Source organism: Buteo buteo, chromosome 9 (assembly GCF_964188355.1).
Source record: "Buteo buteo chromosome 9, bButBut1.hap1.1, whole genome shotgun sequence".
NCBI lineage: Eukaryota > Metazoa > Chordata > Aves > Accipitriformes > Accipitridae > Buteo > Buteo buteo.
In genome coordinates, this window is record NC_134179.1 from 20,086,652 (window position 1) to 20,106,009 (window position 19,358).

At 40.6% G+C, this 19,358-nt stretch overlaps 1 protein-coding gene across 8 annotated transcripts in view; it reads left to right on the forward strand.

Moving 5' to 3' along the window:
* VPS54 (VPS54 subunit of GARP complex) overlaps nucleotides 1-19,358 on the forward strand; it is a 54,494-nt gene extending 35,136 nt beyond the window's left edge. For 7 of the 8 annotated variants that reach the window (XM_075035574.1, XM_075035575.1, XM_075035572.1 and 4 more), the window contains 11 exons: nucleotides 470-599; nucleotides 1,053-1,234; nucleotides 2,040-2,152; nucleotides 3,499-3,562; nucleotides 5,746-5,851; nucleotides 9,188-9,275; nucleotides 10,923-11,044; nucleotides 11,156-11,236; nucleotides 14,889-14,996; nucleotides 15,951-16,045; nucleotides 18,066-19,358. In XM_075035574.1, coding sequence (XP_074891675.1) covers nucleotides 470-599; nucleotides 1,053-1,234; nucleotides 2,040-2,152; nucleotides 3,499-3,562; nucleotides 5,746-5,851; nucleotides 9,188-9,275; nucleotides 10,923-11,044; nucleotides 11,156-11,236; nucleotides 14,889-14,996; nucleotides 15,951-16,045; nucleotides 18,066-18,171 — 1,195 coding nt within the window. In that variant the 3' untranslated portion in view covers nucleotides 18,172-19,358. Of the gene's footprint in view, nucleotides 1-469; nucleotides 600-1,052; nucleotides 1,235-2,039; nucleotides 2,153-3,498; nucleotides 3,563-5,745; nucleotides 5,852-9,187; nucleotides 9,276-10,922; nucleotides 11,045-11,155; nucleotides 11,237-14,888; nucleotides 14,997-15,950; nucleotides 16,046-18,065 lie in introns of those variants that run through there. The other variant, XR_012651645.1, reaches the window with a different exon arrangement.

Sequence of the window (19,358 nt, forward strand, 5' to 3'; positions counted from 1 at the left end):
CTTAGGAGCCTGAAGTCTAAAGAGCTAATAGAATGACAGCCTGTAGATTAAGGTGATGGGGAGTGCAGAGTGCAGTGGAAGAAAAATGCTGTGTTTTATCTGTCGTATGCTTGTGATGCTCAAATGTTACAGGAACTGGGTAAATTTTAGCTCACTAAATGTTAATAATATTTATTGTATTAGTAATGGCTATATCGTGTTTTCTCTTAGACCATTAATAGCAATTAGAATGTGGATTTAAAACAAGATATAAGGATGTGCAGCTGTACATGTCCTTGTTACAGGGATTGACATGACATTGACAGCAGCTTAGAAGATTTCATCTGTACAGAGTGACTTTGGTGATTAACTGACTGTCTGCATTTGACAGTTGCTGCAAGGCTCTTTCTTCCTTCAACCTGTGAGCAGAAATATACTTGGGGGTTTTTTTATAAATTGATGCTCAACCAACTGGTTCTGTCATTTGTAGGATCAGTGATGACATGAAGCTGACTGACCTGGAACTGGTCAGGCTGGCAAACAATATTCAAGAGTTACTTTATAATGCCTCTGATATCTGCCATGATCGTTCAGTCAAGTTCCTCATGGCAAGAGCAAAGGTAAGGAGCTTGGGTCAGACTGCTGTTGGTTTCTCATCCTTAAAGAGAATTTACTCCCAAGTTACTGGTTTAATGAGTGAGAGTTCTGAAATGGCATTCTCAATTGAAATTAAGTAACTGTTCCTGCTGCCACAGGTGCTTGATGTTAAGGCCCAGAGCACACAAGCATTAACATATCATGTCACTGTTAGGCAATGTGGATTTCTGCTACTTCTGGTTTTTTTTCTTCTTTTTAATATTCTGACTTGCTGTCTTTGAAACTCCATGCAGAGAATGCATATCTATGACAAGGTAGCTGCTTGCACTGCAGTCTGCCTTCTCTGTCCCATGTAGGGTTAAATAATGTGCCTCTTAAAATACTAGTAGACCTCAGACATGCTGATTAGTTATTTCTTTACATCTCTGAATTTTTGTAGTGTTATGTCTCCTTACAATGGTTCTGTTTGTATATAGGATGGCTTCCTAGAGAAGCTGAATTCCAACGAGTTTGTTGCTCTTTCTCGCTTGATGGAAGGCTTTATCTTAGATACTGAGCAGATCTGCGGCAGGAAAAGTATGTCCTTGCGAGGAGCACTTCAGAGTCAAGCCAATAGATTTGTGAATAGATTCCATGAAGAGAGGAAGACGAAACTAAGGTATCTCTGGGTAGAAGATCTTTGTGTTCTTACATGAATAATTTTATCAATCATATGCCAGGCAAACACAATCTTTTGTTGCCTAGAATACTAGTAAGCCAGTTGTACTTAAGAGCAGGGGCTGAAAAAGCTGTATTAAACCCCTATTATTTCCAATTGGTTTAGACTTTTACTGGTTTTGTAACAGTTCTTCGATCTGGATTGTTCTACAATTGCCTAAATAAGGGCAGTAATAGCCACAGGAAATACTCAAGACTGACATTGAAGGGCAGGATTGCTCTGTCTCAGGGGTTAAGTAACTTCAGGATAATTCACTTCCAACCTGTTTTGTTTTGTTTCTTTAAAATCCAAACCATCACCAACAACAAAAAAAAACAATCCAAAAAACCTCTAACAAAAATAACAATTAAAAAAACCCCAAACCACTTGGGGAACAGCTTTCCCAGTAACATAGATCAAGTCTTTTTGCTCTCATCCATCAAAAAAGCTCTTTAAACTCTAGTATTTGCACATTACTTCAGTGGCAGTGATGTCATAAGGATCTTTATTGCCTAGTGTAGTCTTTTGTCCTCTATGACAGATTGAATGATCAAATTGTGAGATCTCTATGCCAACACGGTGTTTTTCTGTTTTGCTACTGCCAATTGTTGGGCACCTCTTTCTAATGAAGGTGAATAACATACCATTTTGGGCCACTGGCTTTTTAAATTACTGTAGTTTTGATTCCACGACATTACAGGCAGGAGAAGCATCAAGACAAGGCATTTCATTTTCTCAGCCTCCTCTCTTTTGTGCTTATAACTAGCCTACTTTTGGACAACGAGCGCTGGAAGCAAGCTGAAGTTCCTGCTGAGTTTCAGGATCTTGTAGATTCGGTGTCAGATGGCAGAATTTCTCTCCCTGAAAAAAAACCAGCAGGTGTGTATCTTGCAGTCCTACTGTTAACTGAACTTATTATCAGCAAATGCTGCTATTGAATGTTGATGGACATATTCCGATGTCACTCTTGATCTGTTTGCTCACTGTCTTCTGGGGGGATCAGAAGGAAGGTGATACCATTTTTTTTTTTCCTTTTTTTTCCCTTTTACTGGTGTTGAAACTTCTTGTGCTGACCTTTTAAAGATGTTGGGGTTTTTTGTTTGTTTTTTTTTTTTTTTTCTTTTTGAAAACCCATTTAAGTGTTAGCACAGGAAGGGAGCTACTTTTTTATATAAGTATTCCCGGTGTAGAGGCTTACAGTCTTTGCACAAATTCAGTCGTTCCCCGGAACATACCACCGAAGTATTGCAAGGGACTGAGGAGCATGTGTGTGTGCTCGGCCCTCCCTGTGTTAAACAAAGCTTGCTCCTTCCCACTACTTCATCTGTGAGTTGTTCAAATGAAAGGCAGCGTGCTATGTGGCTGCTCATGGAAGTGAAAACTCATGTACATTCAATTATTTACCTTGCTACAGAAACCTCGTTTGACCTCAGACAAGTAACTTTTTTCTCCTTGCACCCCATTTACCCATGTGCAAAATGGGAATGCATAACACGTTCTTACCTTGTGGGGATACTCATCCAATACTGCAGTGATGAATGTATGTGAATAGCTGGAAGAGGAAGAAAACATACATAGAGGGCAAGGAAAATGCCAGTAGATGAGAAGGAAGAAAATACAGTAATAGAGAAACCCCAGCTCCCCAAAAGGAATATAACAGATACAGAGGGCATATTAGGCAATAATCACTCCAACTATGGAACATGATATCAAAATATGCTCATTGACCATTGCTCTTAAAATAGGCTCTTGCAGCTTCCTTCAAGAAGATAGGAAACTGGTGGTTCAAATTTAGCATGAAAAGCTGCATCAGTAAGAGCTTCTGCTGTGAAGCCTGAGGAAGAAGTGGTTTGACGCTAAAATATTAATATACAGAGCAAATCATTTGAGAATGTATAGTAGAAAACCTGGTAACTTTTTCTGCTTTTCTTCTTCTATTTGTAATCTGTTGTATTTGAAGTTTCTAAGTCCATAATGACTGTTGGGCTTTGGGGAATTTTTGATCTAAAATCGCAGCAGATTAAAAAGTAACTTTATAGGTTGTAGTAATTATGATGGGTCACCAACTATATAATAAATATTGTACAAGAGAGCAGTGCTCCAAAGATTGATTGTTGTTTTTTTTCAAGCCTTAGCAAGTAAACACTAAATTTTTAGAAACTAGCATTTTTTGTACTTGTTTTTAGTTCAATTCATCCCTTTTCTTTTCTTGCTAAAACGTCTAGCTACTGAAGAAAGAAAGCCAGCTGAATTCCTTATTGTTGAAGGACAAAAATATGCAACAGTTGGGTAAGATGCACTTTCTTTCTCATAGCAGTGGGTTAGTTGGCAAGAACTTTTGAGTAGAACTGTGATGAATACTAACAGCTTTAACAATCTTATTTAAATAAAAAAAACCCCTCTCCTTTCACAGACTGGTTTCTCTCTAGTTCCCAAACAGTTATAAAACTTTGCAAGCTCTTCTGTTCATTAAAATGCTGTTTCTTCTCTGAATGACTAGGCTGAAATTTATGGTTTCATTTGAATATGGGTTTTTTTTCCAGTTATTTCATGAAAACATACAGTCATGAAAATACAGGTTTGTCTTCATACCACACTGTTATTTCTTGCAATATAGGTTATCTCTGGCAAAATCATAGAATCATAGAATAGTTTGGGTTGGAAGGGACCTTTTAAAGGTCATCTAGTCCAACCCCCTGCAATGAGCAGGGACATCTTCAACTAGATCAGGTTGCTCAAAGCCCCATGCAACCTGACCTTGAATGTTTCCAGGGATGGAGTATCTACCACCTCTTTGGGCAACCTGTGCCAGTGTTTCAACACCCTCATTGTAAAAAATTTCTTCCTTATATCTAGTCTGAATCTACCCTCCTTTAGTTTGAAACAATTATCCCTTGCCCTGTCACTACAGACCCTACTAAAAAGTCTGTCCCCATCTTTCTTATAAGCCCCTTTTAAGTACTGAGAGACCACAATAAGGTCTCCCCAGAGCCTTCTCTTCTTCAGGGTAAACAACCTCAAATACATGAGTCCAACACTGAATGATTGCTTACCATATTCAGAATAAGAAATAAGATATGGGCTATCTCACAAGCTGCATATGCTATTCCTTGGTATCCCGATCGCTTTGGATTGGAAAGTAGTTCCTTAAAGCTGGTTATGTGAAAGACATTTTGAAATATATGATACTCACATACTACTTCCGTTTAAAAGCAAGCTGTGTTTCCAAAGACTATGAGGCTTAAGCATTAAATATGTGTGAGAGTGGTTTTGGGGAGGGAGTAAAACCTGGAAGATCTCACTCCCCAGAGTCCTAACATCAATTTACACCAAACTTAAAAGTTCTGATTTACATAATATCTTTGACCAGCTGTCATTTTATGAGTTGCTTCATGATGATGCATCATTGTTCGATTAGAAACAGAAGCTGATGACTCAGAACTTCTGTGCCAGCCAACTGATATCACTGCAAAAAAGCATTTCAGGTCGAGTAGGAGCATTTGAATATGCTTTAAAGGATAAAATTTACTTAATAGCTGATGTGTTTGATAATCCATCTCTGCTCATTTGAAATTTGTTATATTTAGCTCTGTGAAGCAATTGTGAGCTTCATGTTGGTCCAAGTATTTGTTTCAGTTCTACAGACTTCTACATAGTTTCATTGTAATTCATCAAATAAAATGTATTCATAAAAAAAAAAGCCTAGATGTTCTCAAAAAATTCTCCAGGTGTTTATTTTCAGTTGATTGTTCATCATCTTTCTGTACTCTACTGCCTGAAGGAAGAGAGAGATTTAACTTTTTGAAATGTTAGAATTTCTACTCTGAACATTTGATCTTGCCTTAGTTTTCCTGCCTTCTGTATATTTGAATTCAAAGGAACGTACCTGCTCTTTGTGGAGCTGCCTTAATTCCATCTGGTAGCTCCCAAATTCTCCAGTGCCTGCTGAATTCAGGGGAAATTAGGTGTTGAGCATCTTTGAATATTGCTGCTGTTTGTTCACAGCTGTCGTCTCTGTGACTCCTTAACATTCATTACATCCTTTTCAATGGTGGTTGCTGTCTACATTCTGTGGATTTTTATATTTGCTCAAAGTTGGCCGGAATTATACAGTAGTACAAGAAAGGAGCTTTGGATTTTTTGTCCCCTGCCAACATCTATGTGGAGACTTCTAGTTCCACAGTAGCTTTTTTGGAGATTAAAAAGTTGTACCGATGAACTTCAGAGATTTTCTCTCATGTATGTTAAGTACTTTTTCCACACACTGCCCTGTGGAATGAGTATTCTTTATAACCATCTTTATGTATATCTTCTCTTATGTTTTACTTCTACTTCAGATCAGTTAGTGGGTTTATTTAATGCTCTAATCTCTAGCATCACGTAGCTTTCTACCAACATGATTGGCCTGTGTTTGATTTTTCAGCATTTTCTGTGCACTGAGATGACATATTTGGCTGTTTCCTCTCTTGTAGGACAGTATTGCTGTTAATAAGAATAATCCTTGAGTACTGCCAGTGTGTGGATAACATTCCTTCCATCACCACTGACATGCTTACCCGCCTGTCTGATTTACTGAAGGTATGACTCCAAGTGTACCGACTGTGCTCATCAGGGGTATTCAGGGAGGAGAATATGTCTTACTGTCTTATGATTTCATATAAATGATATAATTGTCTTAAAATGATGGCGTTTGTTATTGTGCCATAAGGTAGCCTTTTAAGCTAAGGGCATTAAAGATGCAATTTGTTGTGTGAATTAACTTCAGGAAGGCTGTCGTTCCTCTTCACCTGGAATGCTGGAAATCCCATCTAGTAGTGTTTGTCATAGCTGCCTGTCCTTCAGGCTGGATGTAGGATTAATGCTGCTGAAGAAGCAGCAATTTGATCCTAGATGCCACAGAGATATATCTATATTCAGGAAGGAAACAAGTCCCTTGGTTTTTACAAGTCAGTAGAGGTATAGCCAGTAGAAGCATGAAAAATAGTATGGGATGAAGCTTCTGTTGTAAAATGTAAAGGTGATGAAAGACCAGGACCTTTTTGTCATTTATTCCTCACTAAGGAAGAAGAAAGTTGGTAAAGCACAGAATATTGCAAGGTAATAAGTAAACAATAATAAAAAATAATTTATATATATATGTGTGTGTGTGTATATATATGTATTTATAGGCTCCAAAGTCTAACAGTTAATTTATTTCAAGGTTTTCCCTTGTGTCTTTGCCCACAAAGGTTATGTCAGGTATTAGGGTTCTGAACATAAGCATAATCATTGAAAGATGAACAGATTCTACTCTCTAAAAGTATATTTCACATAAGGTGAGGGATGGGGAAGGGAAACACACCCTAGGAGACGGACCTTTAAATAATCTTCCTGTTGGTATTTCTTATCTGAATAACCAGATGCAGGAACACTCTTCACTGCAGTCATCATTCAGATTCATCTACAAACCTGCCCCTTTGAAAGCACCATCTGAGACAAATCAGTCAGTCTGGGACTGGGGATGCCCCGCTTCACCTCTCATTCTCCAGCTGCTGCTTCACTCAAGTCTTGCAGCACCTTTTGGCTGGCAGAGTAGCAGCAGATGCCTCAAACTTGTCTAGATTTGCATCTCTGTAATACTTCTCTCTCCCTACCATATCTTGTTCTACCTTTGTCATTTGCGTTTTATTCCTTGCTGTTGAAACCGTGTGCTGTTTAATTATTGTATTTCCTATCTGGCAGCAAGGTGCCATCAATTGGAGAAATGACAAGAACAGCTAGCAAAAACAAAAGCTCGTTTATTACACTTTGAACAAAATAAAAGCCACTCAAGGTGTCCTTGCTGGTCACTACGCTTCTTGTTTGACAACTGTCAGCTAGCAAGCTTTGAAGGTAGCAAGAGCTAGTCTTTATTGTGATGGAAATTGCAAAGTGTTCCCAGGTAATGAAATTCCAGGCTGTTTTGAACTGTGGCTGCAACCAGAGTGAAATGACACCTGTGTATAGACAAAAACACGATCATAATTACCGGAGTTGTTTAGTTGGTGCAGATAAGAGAAGGCTTGCAGCCTTGGTGCTGAAACACAGAAATGCTTTCCTCCAAGCAGTCACAAGGAGGGGGTATTGCTCTTTTGATGTTTCAGGCATGCTGCTTCCTCTCTGCTTTGTTTGCAACAGGCCATCCGGTAACTGAGTAATATTCACAAAAGGCAGAGGGAGAATATGAGTGTCTATCATCCTTTATAGAGCGTGTTTTTAATGGGCTGCCAAGCAGTCAATGAGTTGATGCTAACCTGAGCTAAATACATCAGAGGGGCTTAGGCTGTGTGGGATATATCTGTCTTTGACTCAGTGGATCTACTTCTAAAGTCCACCAGGAGGCATAAGAAAAGGTCTTGCTTTTCAGGAGGAGATGAAGTGAATGTCAGTTTCAGATGCTGACTTCCGTCTGAGAGCAGAGTAGATTATGCCTCTCTTGGGTCAGGGGTCACACGTAGCTCAGGTTCAGTTGTGGCACTAGGTCTGGGTTGCACTTCTGGCCCCGGATACACCACTCTGGCAGCCTAGAGCGGCTGTGTGGAGTTCACGGTGTATCCTCTGGTCCTGGGTTTTGTGACTGATACCAGGCAATAGCCAGAAAAATTGTTTCCCGTTTTTACTCAAGGATGGTTGAAATTCTTGCATTATTGTGAAGCAAGACCTCTGAGGCAGGACTGTGGCCCAAAACAAAAGGAGCTCTATGTGAGGGAAATTCTCTGTGTTACAGACACAAGCTGCAGGCAACCTTGTCACAATTTCTTGTGAATCTTTCTTCAGGTGCATGAGAAAGGATCAATTCTCTATAGGTTTTGCCTCCCAGTTTCCACCCCAGTGTCAACAGGATAGTTCTGTTCGAACATGAGCCCTGGGGCTTCTGCTCCCCATTCAGTGCAGAAATGGGGGACAACAGCCATGGCTCCTCTGTCTCTACTGCAGCACCCAAGCCAGTCTAGAATATCTGGTGTCTCAAGCTGGGTGATGGAGCAGAATTCCAAAATAAGACAGAATATGATAACAGGAACTGTCTTACTGTCCAGAGACTTTGCTAACCTGTGTGCATTTAATGATAACTTCTTTTCTTCTTGAACTAGGTTAGGAAGATCAAGTCATGAGTTGTCCACTATACCTGGCATTGTTACAGAATTGGTTTTTGACGTGGCTTATCACCTTCTGTGCATCATTTCTTAATCTCAGTATTTTATAGTGTTACAAACACAGATTCAGCCACCTCAGCAGCAGTGAGTTTCAGTGCTTTCAAGTTTTCTTTAACATCAGCAGTGGGGAAGCTCTAGAGCCAGAGCAGAAACTCGTTCTTTTGGTGTTTTCCATTCTGATATGACACTTGTCTACTCTACTTAGCAAAACTAGTGAGATCCTTACCCTTCACTTATCCAAGGTCCTGGTTTGAGAAGTATGTTTTATAGATTTCTAGTACAAAGCTGTTCTTGTGTATGGCTTTCAAAGTAAGGCTGAACATAGCTAGTCTGCAGCAAGTCTGACTTGCTGCTTTTCTTTCATACTGAGAGAAGCATCACCCAAAGGTGTTGTAGAGAAGCAGAAATTAGTCCCTGAATTAAAATCACTGGGTAACTAACTGTGTTTTTAATAGCAGTATTTCTACTTCCCTTTACTGAAACGCAGCCTTGAGTGCTTTAGTGTAAGCTGAGTCAAAAAATACTACGGGCCAGTGACTACTGAGAGTGGTGAAAAAGTTCCTTTTGTCTTACTAGTTAACAGTCATGGACTCTTCTGTAGTAAGCACTATGTGAAACTCTGGTACTGGCCTTCATAATAATCTGTTTAATCTTGCAAAATTCTGTTGATGGTATTTCTCAACTGTGGTTATGTGTAGTTGTTAAAGAGTCAGCATGCATTTTCATTACCTTTTTCTTACAGTATTTCAACTCTAGAAGTTGCCAACTAGTGCTTGGAGCTGGTGCGTTGCAAGTTGTTGGTTTGAAAACAATCACTACAAAAAACCTAGGTATGGATTTCTATATTTAAAATGTCAAAGCTTGTTCTCCTGCCTGTTTGAAAAATACCAAACACAAAAAACCCCATCGCATATATGAAAAGCTATGTTTGTGTCGTGGTGCTGTGCATGGAACACAGAGGGTGATAAGACCTTGCTGGTTAGGGGTAAAGCATGTATAAAAGATAGTGAATTGTCTGATTAAGGGGTGTACTAAAATTCATTGAATTCCTTTGCTGTCTACTGGATGACTTTAAATTTAAAGGTTCACTGTGTTACGTGAAGGAAGCATAAGAACAAATATACAGGCTAGCAAGTTTTCCATGAAAATATTTTGACTGCGGGAAGGCGTAGTTACTTTTTCAGCATTGACTTTGGCATGCTTGGGAGCCGCTTGGTGTTCAGATCTTGAGACTGGAGGTACGTAGATAGAGGAATGCAGCCAAACCCCTGTTGTCCCCATGCATTTCGCTGAGCTGTGCTGTCCTGTCTGCCCCATGGTGCTGTATTCTGTAACGCCATGTCCACATACAGCTCCTGTGGGTTATAACCACATGTCAGTAATGCGTGAAATTATTTCTGTGGGTGGGTCTAAGTCGAATAGTTAGTCTTTATGTGGCTGAATGTCCTGGCACAGTCAGATAACTTAGGGCTCTGTGCCTGTGTTCTGAATCCAGACTATGATTTGGGCTTTAGAGTTTCTCATTTTCAGTGTGCATCTATTTAGCTGAATTGCCAGCCCCAAGTTACCTGCCTGGACTGCTTTAGCTGCTCTGAAAAGCTGGGGAGAACTAGGTACTCAGTTCCATGTTACAGAAAGCCTGACATGCTACTAGAGCCCCCAGTTCTAAACTGTCTCCTGAAATTAAGAGCTTTTGGTTGATGGGTAGAAGCAGGTGTTTGAACTGGCAGTTCCCATGTTGCAGGGTGTCCTGATTACCAGTCTGCATTTCCCTTTTAAAAAGGCAATAGCTTGAGCAGGATGAGTTGAGAGGCTTCCCCTGCAAGGGGCCATGGGCTGTAGTGTTGGAACAGACACAAGTGAGCAGAGAAAAGCTGGGTCAGGTCTTTGTTCCAGAAGGTTTGGCCAGTGTGGTGACCATGCCTCCACCACCTTGTATTCTGCTGCTGGCTTGGGCCCTGTTGGACACAGGAAAAGCTCAGTTTTGGGAGTCCTGCTGGATTCCCAATCCAGGCAGGAACAGGCTCTGGGCAGCTCAGCACTGGCAGGGGAGGGTGTTTATGTACACCTCCTGCAGAAGAAATATTGATGTCTTGAGAATGTGGCTGCTGAGGTTAGGTAGCTGATGAGTCAGGTCTTTTGAGATCTCTCTGATGTCTGTGTGTGCTCAGGGCTCAAAATGTCAAGTAGACACTTAAAGCCTCTTGTAAAATTAGTCCCTTAACCTGTATCTTACAGAAGCTGGGTGTGAATAGCCAGGTACTAGTCTGGCGTCTTCACTGGGTGGGGTTTCCCAGTGGAAACAAATGCTTACCACCTCTTTTTTTTTGTGTGTTAAAAAAAAAAAAAAAAAAAAAAAAGTTAAATTGCATCAGATCTGTTATTTGTGTTAAAGGAGATACAGTCTATACAAAATGTCTCTTCCTGTGTAATAACGAAATTATTTTTCTTTTCCTCTCTTGCTTCTGGATTTATAGCCCTTTCTTCACGTTGCCTACAGCTAATCGTACACTACATTCCTATTATCAGGGCTCATTTTGAAGCTCGACTGCAGCCGAAGCAGTTTAGCATGCTCAGGCATTTTGACCACATTACAAAGGTAATTCTTTTGGCATTTCCTAATTAAACACAAAGTTCTGCCTTTCAACTGTGCTGTGAAGAATATGAATGCTATTAGATAGTAAATAAAACCTGCTTTCTTCCATTACAGGATTATCACGACCACATAGCTGAAATTTCAGCAAAGCTCGTTGCCATAATGGATAGCTTATTTGACAAACTATTATCCAAGGTAATGATTTATGGAAATAATTATACACTCTCTAAATTGCAATTGGAGGTCTCATTGTATACAGTCTAGATGTTTCAAATGGAGTCTTAAACTTTCCTAATCAGGACTTGTTTGAACTTCTTTGAACTGTATAAACAGAAAGCTCTGTGCTGTACTTGTGAATGTGTTTTGTCTTAACATTTGCCACCTGGGTGTGATTTGCCTTCACCCCCACAAAAAGAAATTGTTCGTTTACTCCTTCAGCAGTGACAGAAATGCTTTGGCTGGCACAGATGCTCTGGTGTTTAGAAACTGAAGTGCTCTCCTACCCTCAGCAGTTTTATCCACTGACAGCTCTTGTCTGTAGTCAGGCTGAGCCAGTTGCCGTTTCCTGCTCTTCTTGATGGTGCCTCTTTGGAAGTGGGGAGCGTGTAATTTCCTGCAGCTGAGGAAACAGCAAAAAACTGCGGAGGAGGAAGAGTTTTTGGAGGGGAAGGATCAGCCCATCTATTGAACTGCAGGCCTGGGGACTAGAGGTCTGCTCTTAGCAGTTCCCGCTGTGTAGCAGCATTAATAGCTGTCCCATGAAGCGCTCTTAGTGTTCTTTGGTTTTTGAACACTCATCAGTGGAACAGGTTGGTCCTGGGCTGGATCCACTCACTCTGACTCATCTCAAGGCAGAATACACTGACAGAGACTGCCCCAAGATGGGACCTCCTGGGCCCACAGATCTGATAGATAAAGTACATGAGCTTTTAAAGCTTAGTTTTTTGCTTTGGATCTTATGCTCTTTGGAAAAAGAAAAAAAAAAAAAAGCTGTTCTATGAGAGAGAAAAAGTAATTCTTTAGTGACAGATTTGATTGATTGGCCTGGGCCAACCTCTTCCTTGTAGGAGCTCATGAGAAGCACAGCATCTCCCTGGTGGAGCACAGGTTGGGGACAGGCTGATGGGGGCTGCAGTGAGGCAGCTGTAACTGGGAGCATTTCTGTCTTCCTCACTGTTTCTATTGTTTATTTTATGTTGTGCTTTTTCTTTTCATCTGTTTCTTGGGCTATCAAATAGTGTTACCTACTCTTAGGGGGGGGAAAAAAGCCAAAACATTTAAATTAAGACTCCCCGCTTCCTGTTGTGTTTATACTTTTTAAAACATGTTTATGCCCTTTTCTAAAGATCCAAATAGTAGTCTGCTGCTTTCTGTGCTCCCCCCTCCCAATACCTGTTCTATGAAGTAACATGGCTTTTTGGTCACTTTACCTCTTACCCCTTGAAAATAAAAGACAAATGCAAGGATTTAGATTATTGATTCCAAACAAGTTAGCCCACAATCCAGTAACACAGTTTATGTTCTTGATGGTAGTTAGTAAGTATCCATCCTTTACTGTTCTTCCATCTTTACAGCCCATTCTCCCCTTGTGAGCTGCCAGGAGATACAAACTGAGAATAATTCCTGTCCTTTAGAGCTCTTAAAGGCTTGACTGAGAGTGCCTGGCTCACATGAATGCAACCCACAGAGTACAAGAGAAAAGGAGATCATGTATTGATTTGCCTCTGTTCCTAACATACCGCATAATTTGGCTCATCTTGTTCCTGAAATAATGAAATCTTGGCACTGAAGGCTGTGAAGAACATAAAAACAGGAAATTTGCAAATGGGCATGTCAGTGCAACCATGTCAGTGTGTTCTTTGTTTTATATGTGTTTGTAAGAGTCCAAATATTTCAGTGCCTTGTGGATAAAATGGTCACCTGCTTTAAAGCGTGCAAATCTGAATGAGCAAGCAAGCAAGTTTCATAGCAGCGTGTGTCCAGCATGCTTTAAAAACAGGCATTGCATGGTCTAGAAACCTACTTTGTAGCAGACAAACAGTTTGGTCCAGTAGATGAGACATTGACCTGACACTTGGGTAACATGGGCAAGTTACTTTTGCATTTTCAGGCTCCGCTTCCTTCTGGGAGCTGCATGGAACAGGAGCTGTCTTCACACAGTGCCGCTGTGATGAGGCTGTGAGCTCAGCGAGGCGTTTCACAACAGCATGGACAGTTCCCAGCATCTGTCTGTTAACATTGGCAGGGAGATAAAACAGGAACAGGGGTATTTAACAGCTGTAATTAACAAGTGAAAAAAGTGTAGGTTTTTAAAAAGCGATAAATGTTCATGGAAAAAATCCAGTGTGAGTTCTTAGCTTCTCTTGGAGCTTGCTGTCTTGTGACTGTTTGGACAGAACAGCAGTAAATTTTTGTCTGATCCCTTATGGTATTACATGCTGTTGACCTTAGCTGGAGATAAAAATGGCCTGCACCTTGTAGGGCCGGAGCTCATGTTTCTTTCTGGTGCTGTTGCTTTTCCCCTGTCACGATGAAGGGTGTGATTTGTCTGTAGTCATGCAAGAGCCATTGCTGCAGCTTGCCAGTTCCCTTTGGCTGTACAACATACTGGTAAATTGTAAATCATTTGTTGCCTAACTTTCATGACTTGAGGCACAATCCTGTATGCTGTGCTGTTGTCCCGTGCAGGGAGCAGGGCTTCTGGAGCAGTAAGCACTATTTTTCTGCTGCTTCTGTCAAAATTAAGTCATCAGTTTGGCTTTTCTGTAAAGACTTTCTCGAAACTCCCCATTTCTTTTTTTTTCTCCCGCACTTAGGCAAGCTTTGTTCTCTTTCACAATGCAGGCTAGCGTAAGAGAGAGCATCTCCTCCAATGCATTTGTAAATAATTTAGTGATAACGATTCAGCTCTTCCACTGAATTTTGCAAGGCTCTGTGGGGATGTATCACCCTACCAAAGGCAACCTACCAGTGTTTAACCCAGGCTTGTGCTAGCACAGCCTCTCCACCGGCAACTGAAGAGCTGGCTTCACTGTTCCTGGGATAGTTTTTCAAAGTGCTTCTGAAATCACATTCAGATTTTCCCTATCCAGGGTGGGGATGTAAGAATTTTGTTCCCTGTGTAGCAAATCTCTTGCCTTCTGGTGGTTTCCAGTGTCTTGGTTCTTGCATTTCAGTCACTGGGAGAAGGGACATTTTCTACTTTGTTTTCCAAGGTATTTCCGCAACATTTTTGTGGGGTCTTTGGGGTTTTTTTATGGCCAATATTGAGTTTTTGGGAGTTTCCATTTCTTTATGCTTTCCTTTCCTTGTTTCTTCAGAAATTTGGATGTATATGATCTTAGAGAAGTAGTTTTCTCTCATGAAGTACTTGAGGGGTATATTCATCAGAGGTAGAATTTCTTGTCTGTCATTGATGTATACAAATCTGAAGGAGAGGACCAGCTAGCAGGCCACATGGCGTGTATCTGTGTAGCTGGCACAGTGATTATTCTCTCTGCATCTGTAATTCATAGGGTAATGGAAGCCAACAAAAAGTAATGAGCAAAGAGAAGCAATTCAAACTAACAAAGGTGAATAGATGAAATTGGGAAATCCTCAGATTTCATACTGCTTTTAATGTTACTGTGTGCTTATAAAGCAAGAACTGCTAGAAGATTGTAGGATGTCAGCTCTTGGCTGAAGCGGATGATGCCCAGCAACCATTTTAATTTGTGATATGCTAAATGAACCTTGATTCTAATTATGTAATTAGCAATGCAGGGCTTCAGATGGCTGTTGGAAGCTCTCCTGTATAAACTGTTTTAAAGTGGTAGAAAGGAGTAACTGGTTGTGTTTTTATTTCCAGTATGAAGTGAAAGCTCCTGTTCCTTCAGCATGCTTCAGGAATATCTGCAAGCAAATGGCAAAGATGCATGAAGCTATATATGATCTGCTTCCTGAGGAGCAAACTCAGGTGAATGTTATTTTTGAGATTCATGTAACAACTCCCTTGCAAATGCACATGAACTCAGTAACAAGAGAGACTTCTGCTTTATCTGGGGGGGGGGGGGGGGATTCTTTTTTGAGCCTTTGTGAAACCCACACATTAAAGGGGTTGGCAGCAGTCACGCAGACAGCTTGGTCTGAACTGAAGTAAGTGTTTGGATGTGCAGGGAGAATGATGAGACATGCAAGAAGAACTGACCGATTCCAGCATTTTGAGTTGCAGAGGTGAATCTTCAGTTCAGGAGTTAATGCTGAAATTCTACACAAATGACAACACTTTGGGGCTTGAGTACAGCCCTTTTAGGGAATTCTTCTGTAACGTTGCTCAAACTTAGTGGCTTCCGAAGGTCCCTAAATGTATTATGCAGCCAAATTGTACCAGATGTATTATGCAGCCAAATTGTACCAGGTGTGCTTTTTTCAGTATTTTGCTGCAGTTATTGCTACTGCAGAGTTGTAAATCTGAGGACAGAAAGGACTGATCCAGTCACTGAATAGACTAAATTGTAGTTTCTCTTTTGCACTAAATTAAATGGTCCCTTCAAACTGTTTTTCACGCTTTCCCTTGGAAAAAAGACTTTAAGTGATTATAGTACAGGAAAGAGATTTGTTATCTTCTAGCCTTAATACAAGTGGCTAGATGCTTCAGACAACAGGGAAGAAAAACTCATGCTCCCAAGAACTTGTCCTCTAAGTGCCACACGTAACAAATAAGTGAGTGTGTATACTGTCCTGTGTGTTAGAAATTGTGTATGGCCAGAAAGATTAGGAGGCTGAGGGATTGGCAGAAGGGAAAATCGCATGAACTGCAAAAACAAACCCAAAGATTAGTGATTGAAGGTGTTCACAGTGTATTTCCTTACTGTAGGCAGTGATGCAAGCATGGGGATGGTTCATTACTCTGGTTCTGTGGTTTCTTTAGATGTTGTTTTTACGAATTAACGCAAGCTACAAACTTCACCTGAAGAGGCAGCTGGCCCACCTAAATGTAGTCAATGACGGAGGACCTCTGAATGGGTATGTTTGGGCACTTTTTTTTTTTTTTTACTGCTTTATTTAAATAAGCAGACTTTGTCTTCTGCAAGAAAGCTGTGATTGCAGAATGCAGCCACGCTCCATGTTTTAGTATGTCCCATTTGGAGCTTTCTTACAGTAAAGGACATGACTTGTGCCTTTCCAGGATAACTGGGAATGCAGTCAGCTTGGTAATAGGTTGGGAATTGGGCACTGTGCTACTGGAAACCTGCTTTAGGTTTCCTCAGTTTGTGGATTGCTTTTTCTCCTTTTGTGTGACAGCCACAGTTTAATTTGCAAGAATTGTGTGATTCATGAAACAGTTTTGAAATGGGGGTGATGACTCACGGTGCTAGCAAAGTAAAAATGGGAAAAAGTGGTATTTCATCTGTGCAATGGGGAGCTTCTATACAGAAATTAGTTTTAGAGCAGAACTAAATCTGAAACAGATAATGCTCACAGAGCTTTTCCCCTTTCCTGCCCCTGCCCAACCCTCTATCACCAAAACAGGTCAGTAGTACCTCTCCTGAGAGAGTGTACCTGTCTGTGCCTGGTGTCCCACACCTCCCAGGAAAGTGTACAGCCTCTTGCAGGCTGAATCCTATTGTAAGTTGGATTGTTACCTGAAACGGTGGGTTTTATAATCATTCTTAATGACCTAGGGGTGCTTATTTGCAGTATAGTACGGGTGAAATTCAGTCAGCCTACCCACAGGCAAGAAAGCATTGTCTTAAGTTGAAGAAGTCAGAGAAGGAAGTTTATAAATGTTTCAATATTCATTGCTGGAATGAAGAAGAGTTTTGTTCCTGTCCAATTTATTCTTACTTGTCCTGCTTAAGCATATTCATCCTTGTACTCTGTTAAAAGAGCTTATCTGAAATGGTTTTCTGTACTTGTGGTGTATTTGCAAGATAATATCCAGTTGCCTTTGGTACTTACTAAGTAAGCCAACAAGCTTACTGAGTAGGAGTGAGGCCACAGCAGCCCTAGCTGAAATGAGAGCACCAGTATGTGTTCGGAGTGCTTCATGCTTGGGTTTCTGATCCTAAACAGTGTGCTGTGCTGTCTTCATCCTGCTCTTTTGTTTTTGTTTGATGCTTGTGGCTGGATGGCCTAAATGGATCCCTTTTTGATAGGAGGGTCGGGGCAGGTGTTCCTGGTGACATACTGGTGGTGTATTTCCCATCCTTACTGTCAGCTGGAAACAGGAACGCCCTGAGTCTGTTTCTTTCATGGCAGCAGTTACTTACTTGAGAACACAAGTCTTGGGGAGTGGTTTGTTGGGGCCGTTTGAGAAGGGAAACATCAAACGCTGGATTTCACTTGCTGCTGTTCCAGCAGTCTTCACTGACCTAGTTTTAACATGCTTTTCTGATCCTCATCCTATTTTAAACTGCTTGTTTCTGTAATAATAGTAAAAATATAGATCTGTGAACCCTGGTTAATTTTTTTAGTATGAAAATACAACTTTCATTCCTACATCTTGCTGCTTCCTAACTAGAAACATCATGATCTTGTTTCTGTCATCCCCTGATACGTTTCAACAACATATGAGGGATTTTAACTCTGTATAAACTGTTACAAACAATATTGCTGTTTTGCTGTTTGGTTGTTTTTACATAAACCTTCTAGAATACAGAAATTAATGTTGCAATAATTAATATTCTAAGTTGCAATGGAATCAGGGGTTTAAGTCAAGATAAGCCTGGGATTACAGCAAGAAAATAGAAGTTTTAGATGCTCAATTCCTGCCGAGTTTTCTGAACTTGCCATTTGATCTCCCTTCCGTATAACTAGTTTTACACCTAGCAGTAATCATGTACTGTCACTCCTGTAAAATAAACCACCTCTGCAGCATTGAGTTTTGAACTGATACTTAAAATATCTAATCCAGGCCTAGTACTTGAACGTGCATTGCTGTAATTGCGTGCCCAAGTTGTAACCAACCCCTGGCTATTTTTCTGAATGCTCCAGGTGGATGGGACAGGCTCAGGTGCTAATCTTGTTGTCTGTTCCACTGCAGATTGGTTACTTCGGATGTAGCTTTTTACACTGGAAACCTTCAAGCTCTGAAAGGCCTTAACAACTTAGACCTAAACATGGCTGAAATCTGGGAGCAAAAGAGGTGATAACCCAGCAGGAGCAGTCACTTGGCTCTGACAACAGACCAACTTTCTTCTAAGCAGCGTGACAACTGTGAGGTGAATACTTAAGACTGGCATCCAAGAAAGGACACTATTGATAGTCGGGGAAGCTAGGCTCAGAGTGAGCTGCAGGGAGTGATCTTTTCAGTGTCCTTCAGCAAGAAACAAGTGATCAGCTGTCTGTGCAATGTTTTTTCATTCTCTCTGGAAACAGACTCAGGTTTCTTTGGACCAAATCCAAAAGAACACATAGCTGTAACACAGCTGTAGTTGTCTAGAATGCTCTGTATATCTTTATATTAAAAAGATGCTTTGCATTTCTTCTAGTGCAATGAAATTCACATGGTGTCCCACCTTATTTAATGATGGTACAATATAAAAATCTTGCAGTTGGAACTCTGTAGAAAATGTTTTTCTCTATGAAACTATGCTGTTCTAAAATTTATTTTTTTACAGAACTTTATATAAATAAATGTCTTTTGATTGCTTGCATATAGGATTCAGATTTGTTAGGGAGCAGTCCTGTTTCAGGGGATTTCTCACAGCTGGGCTCTAAACTGCTGTCTGAAGATATGATTTTCTAACAAATTGTCAGTTCACTGAAGCCATTACCTACTGGATAGAGTTGTGAAATGGTCATTGTTAGCAATGACAACATCCCAGTGGGTTTCTGGTGGAATTTGAAGGTAGTAAAAAGGCTGGTGAGGGGATGGTTTCCTGCAGCTACCCAACCCCAGAGCAGCTGTGCCCACTGACAGTGGGGTACAGACAGCGAGTGTTGCAGGTCTTTGCCAATTCCTCCACTGTTCCAAGACACAAAGTGGTGTGTATAAAGACAGAGGAGGACACAGAAAACAGGGCAGGAAGAATTTTTAAATTTTTAGGCTGCACCATTAAGGAAGGTGCAACTGAAACTAATTTATTTAAGAGTTTTTAATACTACCTTTTAAGACTGGATGCTGCCAGTACTAAGTAAAAAGTGCCTGTGTATTTCACCTCACACCTTTCTACCTAACCATAGTCTGAGTGCCTAACCCTGTGACAATTATGTACAATGGAATGGTCTACACCGTGTGTGTGTGTGTGCCGATGGTTTCTTCAGACAGGCATGCTTATCTGTTAGCATAACAGATGTCATTAATTGTCAGTCAAAATAAAGCTATAAAATCACA